The sequence below is a fragment of the Rhinolophus ferrumequinum genome, chromosome 7 (assembly GCF_004115265.2).
Source record: "Rhinolophus ferrumequinum isolate MPI-CBG mRhiFer1 chromosome 7, mRhiFer1_v1.p, whole genome shotgun sequence".
NCBI lineage: Eukaryota > Metazoa > Chordata > Mammalia > Chiroptera > Rhinolophidae > Rhinolophus > Rhinolophus ferrumequinum.
In genome coordinates, this window is record NC_046290.1 from 35,554,552 (window position 1) to 35,566,914 (window position 12,363).

The 12,363-nt window shown below is 34.8% G+C and overlaps 1 protein-coding gene and 1 long non-coding RNA gene across 3 annotated transcripts in view; one reads left to right on the forward strand and one right to left on the reverse strand.

The window, feature by feature from the left end:
- Window positions 1–12,363, forward strand: part of MAP3K1 (mitogen-activated protein kinase kinase kinase 1) — a 74,146-nt gene that overhangs the window by 38,171 nt on the left and 23,612 nt on the right. For both annotated transcript variants that reach the window (XM_033111178.1, XM_033111179.1), the window contains exons 3-6: window positions 2,279–2,479; window positions 5,937–6,137; window positions 6,537–6,653; window positions 7,032–7,180. In XM_033111178.1, coding sequence (XP_032967069.1) covers window positions 2,279–2,479; window positions 5,937–6,137; window positions 6,537–6,653; window positions 7,032–7,180 — 668 coding nt within the window. The remainder of the gene's footprint in view (window positions 1–2,278; window positions 2,480–5,936; window positions 6,138–6,536; window positions 6,654–7,031; window positions 7,181–12,363) is intronic.
- Window positions 1–12,363, reverse strand: part of LOC117025305 (uncharacterized) — a 78,265-nt gene that overhangs the window by 24,759 nt on the left and 41,143 nt on the right. The window lies entirely within an intron of this gene.

A 12,363-nucleotide genomic window follows, 5' to 3' on the forward strand; every position in this document is an offset into this window, starting at 1 on the left:
GTGACAATGGCCCAGTACCAGTCTATAACACAAGTTTTTGGTTGTTGTTTTATTTGTTCTTTATAAACAGAGATGGCAATTTAGGATTCATTAGGTGTGTGTGTGTGTGTGTGTGTGTGTGTGTGTCAGGGGGCAAGGGGAGGTGGGTATTATCATGTTACTGAGCAAACCACTCATTTGATATTTGAAGCCCCTAAACTATACCATTGACAGATGATTATCTAGCCCTATATTCATCCCAAATGCCTGTTTTAAGTTTAAATTTAAATTAAACATGAATAAAAGTAAAAGTTGAGTTCCTCAGTCATACTGGCCACATTTCAAATGCTCATAGCCACATGTGGCCAGTGGCTTCTGTAACTCGGCAGTGCAATTACAGAACATGTCTATCATCTCCAAAAGTTCTATTAGACATCTAGGACTGACTAGCCTCTTAAACATCCCCAAAACCCCTGAGATTCTGGACCTCCATCATTGTTGAGCTGTAGTCTGTCTTGTACATTCTACCCATTGGTTCTAAGCCATGGAGCTAATTCAGAATATCTCCATTTGCTCCTTTAGATGCCACCTTTTTTAGCTGCTATATTACCCATGAGTCCTTTCCTTTCCAGCTAAGCTTCCACATTTCTTCCATTTATTCCTCATATGAAGTAGTATGGGGAGAACCCCTCACCATTTTAGTAATCATGTCAGAGGATGAAGATATTAAAGGTTCATGTTAGAAAAGAGAAAGTTCTATTGAAACATTTTATAGTAGGTGGCATATTTCTACCCAATTAATGTAAACAGCTTTTGAACAATTAAAGCCATCTGAAGTGTGAACGTGCTGCTTTCTGGAATTCCTTGAGCTGGTAGAGAGTCTAAATCTTTTGAGAAAACCACAGAGCAGAAATCACAACTTTTTAAAAAGAAGCCCACTATTTATCCTTTAATACATATGAACTAAGAACATCTGGTTATCTAAGACCACATTTTGTCTTTTCTCTCTTTTCCCTTTCCAGCAAATACTTAATACCCTGTCTGTGTACAGGACAGGGGACAAGAGGGAAGATATGTGAGGAATAAGACAGATCTCACGTAGTCCTTATGCTCATTATGCCACCTGCATCTAATTTAGATTTCATATTATCCTTAAGAAACTTAGAGTCTACTTTGGAGGTCTGAGTTTGGTTGTTTTTATTATGTTTTGTGTAGGTTACAGCAAATTCTCCTTGAAACATGAGGGAGGTGTAAATATCTCCAACTGTGAAAATACGACTTATAGACAATAAATAAAAATAAAGGCATGAACTATCACAAAGCAGTTTGTGATTAAGTGCTAAATGTGTGGGGTGGGCAGAAGAGCAATAATGACTTAGCAAAGAAGAAGGATTTGAGGATGGTCGAGTTAAGGGAGGTTTCGTAAAAGGTAGGATTATATCTGAGCTTTACAAGATGGGCACATTTTCACCAGGTGAAGGTACACTGTCTGGGGCGCTGCAGGCTGGAGGTGTGGATTAGAAGGACCAGTGCGAGTGAAAGCCCACAAAGAGGACCGGGTGGGTGGGGTTGGTGGGCAGAGCGCCTGGCTAGGAGGACAGGAGTAGTGGGAGAAAGGCCAGAAAAGTCTGCTGAGCTTTGAGTGTGCCCAGGCTACAGACTTGAGCCTTTTGGTCATAGCTAGGTTAAGTCTGTAAGCCTTCATAGTTCAAAAATAGCAGGTCTCATAAACTACATTTTTACTTGAGAGCTTGATCTTTAAACTTCTAGCTTCTTTGGTATTTCTAAAATATATGTCTAAAGTGTCTATTGTAATACAACATTGCCAAGAAAAAAAAGAAAAATTATTAATCAGACTGAGTACTTCCCATTATACCCAGTATTGTTTTCAAGTCCTACATTTTTTCAATACAAATGAAAAAGGAAACATCTACTTTAATCTAGTTAAATAAGTTAACTGTTGAAGTTCTAAGTGCTTATTTTTCACGTTGTTTACTAACTTTTGATTGTTGATTTTGAATGTTAAGTGATTTAGGGCATATAATAACAGGTAACACCAAATTCTGAAATTATGAAATTATTATATTTTAACTACTGTTGAAGCCTTAAATGATAAATATGTGTGGGTAAAATAGTCTTACATTTATGGCTTAAAGTAATACTAAATAAAAGTTGATATATTGTCATATTTGTATAATATTGCATAATAAACTCGGAGTTCATTTCTTAGCCTATTATGTTCAGATTTACTTACTTTCTTATATTTTTAAATAATAAAAATATTGGAATTTTAATTCAGGTGGTGAAACCAATCCCAATTAAAGGAGATGGATCTGAAATTAATAACTTGGCAACTGAGTCCCAAGGAGAGGGCCCGGCGAGCACCGTGTCACCAGCTCCCAAAGGCCGGCGCAGTCCTTCCCCGGGCAGCTCCCCGTCAGGTCGAACAGTGAAATCAGAATCTCCAGGAGTAAGGAGAAAAAGAGTTTCCCCAGTGCCTGTAAGTTAATGTTTTAACAAGTATGTTAAGTTTCTACAATTTGTAGACTCATTTATAATACAGAAAAGATTGGCTAACCATCTATTAGAGCGGCAACTTTCAAAGTGTGTGTAGTCTACAGACCGTTGATTGCGGGGAGAGGGCAGGTCCTGAGACCCTTTCTGTATATCCATTAGGTCCAAACTAATTTTGCAATAAAACTGAGATGTCATTTGCCTCTTTCACTGCACTGACATTTACAGTGGTGGGTAAAGCTGCTGGTACATTCGCCTAAATTAAAGCTATGACAGTAGAAATTATATTCTTCACTCGGGTACTTGGCACACATTTTTCTTAAGATGAATTAAGTAAGTGAGACTCATATCAAGGAAAACAATTGAAAGTTTTTTTTCACCAGTGGTAAAATTTGAGATTTAAAGCAAAAATCAGAATTTTGTAAAACTCATTCCACCTAAGCTTGATAGCTTCCCAAAACTTAGACTTTTCTAATGAGATCGGTGATAATAGCAAATGGGATGCTTTTCGGGGTATTTTTTTTTACATACTACACAATGAAATGGGTGAACGTTTGGAAGATCTGCATAAGTTAGTGAACCCAGTATTCTCCAAATGAGCAGTACATGAGGAAACAAAATCATTCTTTGGTAAATGATCCATTCAAAGTGAGTAAGATACACATCCTGGATTTTAATATAACATATAGGAAAAGTTTGTTGATGTGGTTTCAGATTGCACATTTCAGCCTTTAAGAAACCACTTCTTTGGTGTAGTATCAAAAAAGAATATTCATAATTATTTGAAAAGGCTATTAAAATACCTTTTCCAGCTACATGTATGTGTGAGGCCAGATTTCTTCATGCACTTGAACCAAAACATCGTATTACAGCATATTGAATGCAGAAGCATCAATGGGAATCCAACTGTCTTCTATATTAGGTCAGCTATATTAAAACATCAAAGAGATTTGCAAAAAGATAGGTGCGAACTTTATGAGAGAGACTTCTAGTGGCAGAAATGGCAAGTTAAAACTTACTTTTTATTTAACCTTGAAGAGCAAATGAGTGAATGGAAAAATGATTGATAGTGACCACAAGGGGGGAGATTTGGTTTTCCTCGATCTGAGGTTGTAAAAGCATATAAATCCTTCAAAAAGGAAATTTTAAGTAAATTTTTTTACAGTGAAGCCAGAGTTACTCAGGAGTATTTATTGGCTTTATATTGACACACCTTTAAATTTGCTTTTTTTTTAAACTTAAAGTAAGACACTCATTTATTAATAAGCTTATGAATCTGCAAATTGGGCAGGGCTCAGCAGGAATGGCTTGTGTCTGCTGTCCATGTCATCTGCTAAAGCTGAATATCCAAGACAGCATATCCAAGACTGCTGCTTTATTGACTTGTCTGGTGCTTCACCTGGGATGCTAGACAGTTGGGGGCTGGTGGCATCTCTTCCTTATCACAAGGTAGTTGGGTTGTAACAAGAAATGTTTCAAGCTAGGAGACAACATGGAACAGATTCTCTCATAGCACTCAGAAGGAACCAGCCCTGCTAACACCTTGATCGTGGACTTTGAGCCTCTCGAATTATGAGACAATAAATTTCTGTTAAGCCAAAACAAAAAACCAAAGTGTTTCAAGAGGGCAAGTCCCAACATAGCTCTTGTCAAACCATGACTTACATCATGTTTGCTAATGTCTTACTGCCCAGTGCCAATTACATGCCCAAATCCAGAATTGGTGTGGTAGGGACTACACAGGGTGTAAATACGGGGAGCTGTGGTTCATGGGGGCCATCAAAGTACAAGTCTGTCACAAGTACTGTATGTACAGAATTACATCTCCCCGCCCCCTCCCACCCACTTTGGGATACATGCTAGCCAAAGTTACGCCCTCATTCTTTTTAACAGCTACATAGCACTTTATCATCTAGATAAATCATAGTTTATTTTAATGAACTACATACTAATGGACCTTTATATTCCTTCTTAACCTTTAATTACTAAAAAACAATGGAACAAAAATATTTTTTATGCATATATCATTTGCACATCTGTGAGCACATTCATAGCCTGAACGTTTAGCAGCTCAAATAGCATGTGCATGTGTGCTTATTTTTGTTTTTAGTTTTTTGTTTTTGTTTTTATTTTTAAGTAACTGCCTATTAAAAACAATTATATTTCAATGGCCTTATTGAAATATAATTCACATACTATACAATTCACCTGTTTATATAATCTGTTGCTTTCTGATATATTCATAGAGTTGTACCCATTACTACAATAAATTTCAAAACATTGTCATCACCCAAAAAAGAAATACCAGACCAATTAGCAGTCTTTCCCTAGCCCAAGGCAACCACTGATCTACTGTCTGATGCCACATATAATTTGCCCATTCTGGACATTTCATATCAATGGAATCATATAATATGTATGTCTTTTGTAATTGGCTTCTTTCACTTAGCATCATGTTTTCCAGGTTCAGCCACGGTATAACTTCTGTCAATATCCCATTCATTTTCAATTGTAGAATAACATACTATTATATGAAGATACACATTTTGTTTATCAATTCATCAGTTGATGGACATTTTGGGTTGTTTCCACTTTTTGACTGTTATGAATAAAGCTGCTGTGAACATTTGTGTACAAGTTTTTTTGTGGACATATCTATTCATTTCTCTTGGGTTTATATCTAGGAGTGGAATTGCTGGGTCATATGTTTTCCAAAGCATCTGCACCATTTTACATTCCCACCAGCACTTTATGAGGGTGTTCACTGCTTCATGTTATTGCCAGTATTATCTTTATTCAGTTAGGCATCAAAAAGAACATAATTTCCAATGGGCATTGATAGAAAGACTAAGTTCTAGGGGAATCAGTGGAGTGGAGTGAGAGGGACATATATCATCCCCACCACAGGGACAATTTTGTTAGCCTCCAGTGAGATGTCTTAATCTGGGAAGAGTCACTTGCTATTAGTTCTCTACATAGCGTACGTACCATGGGAGGAATTCCATGGCATTATTTGTAAATTTCCAGTTGCAAAACAGCATTTAGTAACACCTTAAGTGGAAGTCAGGAAATTGGATGTTTAAATTTTATCACTAGAAACAAGTCATTTTGTCTGCTTATGAGATGAATTTTTATGCTTTTTATTTTGATTTACGTAATACTTTTCAAAGAACTCAAATATTTATAATTTATATTACCACATGGTTGTCTCTCTTGGCCAAAGATTTATCATTAGTTTTAGGGGGGACTGATTTGTAGACGTTAACTCGTGATGAGTATTTCAGACAAAAGCATTTGAAAAATACATTTTGTCCCATTATATATTGAGGCATTTTTTTCAGAATATAAAATGCTGCGTGGCTGTCTGGTATGACTTTTTTGGGGTAGTTGTTTTTTTATCAAAAAGTAAGCAATTTTCCTAATATAAAAACAATGTTGTGAAGTTTCAGAGTGGGAGAATCACACCACCTCGAAGAGCCCCTTCACCAGATGGCTTCTCACCATATAGCCCTGAGGAAACAAACCGCCGTGTAAACAAAGTGATGCGGGCCAGACTGTACTTACTGCAGCAAATAGGACCCAACTCTTTCCTGATTGGAGGAGACAGTCCAGACAATAAATACCGGGTGTTTATTGGGCCTCAGGTAGGCTTTGTCACCATTTTATATTTTAGTAGCATCTGGTACTAACCCAAAATTACACATGGTAACATTCTTAAATTTAGAGCAATTCTCTTTAGTAAACTAATGTAAGTTTACAATATATTGGGGGCTAATAAATATTTTTAATGTATTTATGAAGGTTTTTTACTATGACTTAATATACTTTAGAAAACAAATTTGACCTATTTAATAAATTCACCAAAAATCAGATTAATTCATGGAGATGGCTGTAGACTTTTTTACATATCTTATATAAGGGAAATGAAACAAATGAATAGAAATTTTAGTATAATAAACGTGGAAATATAAAATAAGTGATAGACTGAACAATTCTAATGGAACCACATGTTTTTATTTTTTTTTACTTTTTTAACTCTTTAGAACTGCAGCTGTGGGCGTGGAACATTTTGTATTCATCTATTATTTGTTATGCTCCGGGTGTTTCAATTAGAACCTTCAGACCCAATGTTATGGAGAAAAACTTTAAAGAATTTTGAGGTAATTTTAAATGAATGCTTTAGAGTAAAATTGTCATGAAATTTTTATGGTATATTCCTAAAATTTTTCCATGAGCTCTTAGTTTAAATAAATAGTGGTCATTTTGAAGATGTGGGGTGTCTATAAGAATTATTTGATGCTTACAAATAGTTCTCTTATAATCCATTGACTAGTTTTTTTCTTCTAGACTGAAAAACAAGTAAACACTGACCTGCAATAAAAATATTGTCCTTAGTAAGCTATATGTATTCTTAGTTTTAAAGCTTTTAAATGGGTTTTGTGAAAAACTTGAAATAAAAGATATAATTCAACCTCTAGAACTCTTCGTCTGTATACTATGGCACAGATATCATTGTTCCTGTCTTTTTTCAATGTCAGGTTGAGAGTTTGTTCCAGAAATATCACAGTAGGCGCAGCTCGAGGATCAAAGCTCCGTCTCGTAACACCATCCAGAAGTTTGTTTCACGCATGTCCAATCCTCATACATTGTCATCATCTAGTACTTCTACGTCTAGCTCAGAAAACAGGTTAGTGCTTTTTAAGCACTTAAAAGCATCCAGTGTTATTTTTCATTTTAGTGGTAATTTTCTATATCTACTTGTTAATTTGCTCTAAAATGATTTAACTATTGCACCTTGGCTTTCAAGTTAAAATTAAATGTAAAAAATATTAAAGGTTATCTGAGTGTGTGTGTGTGTGTGTGTGCACACACAGACATTTTGTCCTGAAAACTACAGTGTTGAAAAATGGCACCTTAAATATCAGAATATAATAAATGTCCATTTCACAAGAAACATGTGGCAGGTATAAAATAATAAGTGACTACTGTTTATCAGTCATTACTTTGCTTCAATCACCTAATATGTTGTCTTATTCTGTTTTTACAACCCCATTAGGTAGGTTTTATCTCTGTTGTGCAGATAATGAAGCTGAGGCTGTGTAAAGAATATGTCTGTAGTTCTTTTTTAAACGCAAGGGAAAGTGGTTTCTGCAAATCACTTTCAAATGTAGGATTTTTTAATTGTGTAGCATCACTGCTTCTTTCATAGATACTTTCAGGGAATCCTCATTACAGGCCATTTCACCTGTGAGAACATAAGCATACTCTTCTAAACAAATAGACTAATCAATTGTAATTAAAAAGATACAGTAGCTGTTAATCACAGTTGTTACTTAAAATCTGCAGTGCTTCTCAAGCTTTTCCATTGCCTAGTTGCTGATAAGAATGAACTCATAACCCTGAAGGATCTGAATGTAGCCCAAAATAACAGGTGTGAAAATTTTTTCAAGTCTCTAGTGTGTGTTATGTGCTGTTGAATCAGCTCCAACTCCTGGCGACCCTGTGAATGAGTGATGTCTACAATGCCCTGTCCTCACAGCCTTGCACAGCTTCTGGAGCCTCATGCCTGTGGCTCCTTTTATGGAGCCATTCCATCCTTACAATTTCCAGTTTTCCTTGGTTCATGCTTTCGTTCCGTGTTCCGATTATGTGTTGTACAGCGTCATTCTTTCTGCTTTTGTGCACGTCAGCCACTAGACATCCTTACGGCTTTGGTCTAGCGACGTTATTAGCAACAATGCTATTCATGCTTGTTCTCTGCTCTTCCTACTAACTTGGAGTGCTTTTAGACCTGGGAGTCTCATCTTTCAGCACTATCTTATATTTCATTTCGGACTGTCTCATGGTAGGGTTTTCATGGCAAAACAAAGAGAAGAAAAAAGAAAATGCAGCAGTGGTTTACCTACCATTGCCTTCTGCACAGTGTGTGGGTCTCTAGTACCGTGTTTCCCTGAAAATAAGACCTAGCCAGACAATCAGCTCTAATGCATCTTTTGGAGCAGAAATTAATATAAGACTCAGTCATATAATATTATATAATTAATATAATAAATAATGTAATATAATAATACCAGGTCTTATTTTACTATAATACTGGGTCTTAAATAGTATAATAATAAAACTGGGGTCTTATATTAATTTTTCCTCCAAAAGATGCATTAGAACTGATGGTCTGGCTAGGTCTTATTTTTGGGGAAACAAGGTATTATCATAAAAATTCATGTGAATTTTCTTTTTCCAAGATTACTGGTTTTATTTGTTGGTTTTAATATAAAAATAAGATTTTTAAATTACTCCAGAAAGGAGTGCTGCTTCTCTTACAAGGGTACCTTCTGTATGTTCCCAAGGCACCCTAGTTAGAGAAGCAGTGGTCTAAGTGATTAAGTCCCATCTCCATCAATCTTTTAAGTACTGTAACTACTTCAGAATTCATGAAGAATAGAAAGTAATGATATCTGGATAAGGGCCTGATGAAGAAACGAATTGAGGGAGAGGTTTTTTTCATCTATTGAGAAAGTAAATGAATTTTCTTATTTTTGATTCAGTAAATTGATTGTAGAATCACAGAGTTTTACGCATTTTGGGGGACATTAGAGATTTTCTAGTTTATCCCGTTCAGTGATAAGTGAAGCCGGAAGAGGTCATGCAGCTCAGTTGAGCAAAGGCAGAACCAGAAGCTGAGTATCTTGATTTCTAGTTCAAGGCTCTTTCTCTTAGCCCTTGTCTCTTCTAAACAGAATGAAAAACTGAGCTTTATTTCTCAAGCTTCCTGCTCTAAACTTATTCTAGAGCCTTTCTCCTTTTGATTGACATTTCTGTAACTTTTTATTTTGAAGAAAAAAAGAAAAACTTAAACCAGATAGCCAAAGTTCTCTCTCTAAGATGAAGAAAGGCACCTTCCAGATACACGCTGGCTGTAAAATGGGGGGTTTATTAGTTCTTTTGGATTAGTGTATCCATGGGGGAACCACAGAATGGTTTGTAATCTTGATATACTGGGATTATATTGTATAGGTAAGTAGGTTAATGTTTCATGTAATCTCAATTAAAAAAAGACATTTATCTGGATATTTTATTTCATTGTATTAATTTTAAATGGTATATAAGAAAAAAACAGAATTGAGACAAATTGAATATACTTACAAAAATTAATTAACAAAACCTTACCAAAAAAAAAAAAATGAAAGCTGTAAACAGGAACTTAGGGATCCAGTACATAAAAGGGGAAAGGGCGTGCAGAGAATATTCACAAAAAAAGAATTTCAGAGGGCTAACAAACGTATGGAAGTTGTTCAATCAACCTAATAACTAAGGAAATGCTCGTTTAAAAAAATACCAAATTTATTTACAGACTTAGTGGACACTTCTGTAATGAGGCAGTTTAATTCTTGTAAAGATATGGTTAACTGTATGTAAAGTGGTATACCCTTTCTGGAAAAAAGTGGCCTTTTAAAATGTTTATATTCATTGAGCCAGTAAATGTACTTTTTGTTTTTAAGAAGAAAGTTTTAATCTGAGAAATGCATAAGACTTACATATATGGCTGTTTCTCACACTGTTACAGTGAAAACTTTAGAATTACTTAAATATCTAGCAAGTGAATGATTCAAGTATACTCATGTTATAAATAGTTCAGGCAGCAATTACAATTACACTTTTGAAGAATATTGAATGCTGTGAAACAAAATCCAGGTTATAATATTATATCATACATGAACCCAGTTTTTATATATAAAACGTGTTATAGGTGCATAAATATTGGAATGAGTAAAAACTGGAGTGGTTAATAGGTGGTATTATTCCAGGTAACTTTTTACACTGTAAATATTGGGTCTGTGTCATAGCTGCCCTTGTAGTTGAAGTAGCCATAGACTGTATGTGAACGGGCATGATTGTGTTCCAGGAAAACTTTTCTCACAAAAGCTGGCCACAGGCTAGTTTGATCCCCTTGTAGTTTGCTAATCCCTGCTATCTTTTAAAATGATTTTCCTTCTGAAAAAATTGTGCTAAAAAGAAAATCTGAAATGTCAAAAAAGTGGCACAAAGTTGTTTCTGATGGTTTCTTAAAAAGTGAAAATATGGCAACAACTCAAATATTCAACAATAAGTGGATGCTTAAATAGTTAGGATCAATTTAGTTTGTGGGATATTATGTTGCCATTAAATATTATATATATGAAGACTTTAATGACAAGTGGAATTTTTATGATAAAAAATTTTTAAGAATTTGTACATGTATATAGATAAATGATCTGAATAATGTTTACAAAATATGTACTTGGAAAAAAGGGATGTATGGATTGTTTTGAAGTCAGAAAAGCATTTAAGTAGTAATAATGGTATACTTACAATTTGACTAAATAGTGAACCTTTATTTTTCCTCTACTTAAATCTTTTGAATAAGCTAATCTTGGTGTAATTATTTGAAAAGTTAGTTGACCTTGGATCATCTTTGCCACTAATATTTTTATTGTAATGTTTCCGGTAATTTTTGTCATTAATACGTGCATATTTTGATAGCTTTTCCCCATTATACATAGCTTCATAATTATGAAAAGAGATAAAGAGATGGGACAGATAATCGGGAGGGAGAAAGAGACCAGCAAGTGTGCCTTCACCTCAGGAATCACTCATTGTGACTTTGCTGATCTGTTTGTAGAGCTTTCAGGAAAGTTTTTGGGGGAACTGTTATTTTGCTGTCTGTCAGTCAGTCAGACCTGTTTTTCAGGAAATATAGCTTGAGATAGTAGAAGTGTAAGACTGGGCCCAGGGGAATGCCTGAGCTAGCCAACGCTCTAGAATTTGTAGGGATAGGTAGGTTATGGGATAATCTTCTCAAATTAAAGCCTAATGATAGGTCTACCACAAACCGATTTTATAATCTTGGGCAACTCACTTAACATCCCAGAGCCTTGTCTTCGTGTTGCAGTGGAAATATTTTTATTGATTTTAAAAGCTACTTACCACATCACGAAGGTTCAACAAAAATTTATAAAACAGAAAATATAATCCCTCTCTCCAGTCTGGGATGCACAGTTTTTTAGGTCATGGATATGTACATTTAGTATTTTAAGAAATAGTAGCAAAATCGTATTTATTAGCTATTGGTTATTTGGTTTATTATTGGTTGATTGGCTATCAGTTTATTTCAATTGCCTTTTTATCTTCTTTGCCCATTTTACAAGTGAATTATTAGTATTTTTCTTACTGATTTTTAAAAGCGCTCTGTATGTTAGGAATATTCATATATACAATTCAAATATACACAGTGAAGTTGCAATTTTACCATAAATTGAATCATTCTATACAAGTTAGAATTTTATCATGTTACCTGCTTTTTTCACCATATAGTATATTGTGGACATCTTTCTTTGTTATTACTTACAGATCTCTTTGATCCTTTTTAAAGCTTCATAGTGTCTGGGTGTACCATTTTTAAAGCTCTTTTTGATGTTTGTTTGGTTCATTTTGCTAAATAATACTAGTGAACATTTTCATACATACATCTTTATTGTCTCTTTATTTCCTTATGACATATTCCTGGAAATCTAGTTGAAAGGTTGTATATGCATTAAAAATGCAATGTTTCTAAATTTGTTTCTGGGAAAGTTGGACCAGTTTATACACTCAACAAAGGTGTCTGAAATGGTCAGTCAAACTTAGGATGTAGAATAGATGAGATCTAAGGTCCCTTCCAGTACTTGAAATCTTGAAACTGTTGGCTTGTAGTATGTTTGTACATTCAAACCTTATGGCAGTACTTCATATATGGAATTGTATTCGTAGCAAGGAAAGGTTAACTCATACCCACCGTCTATAAATACACAGTGGTGCGAATCTGATTTAAAATTATATATTAATAGGAGAAAT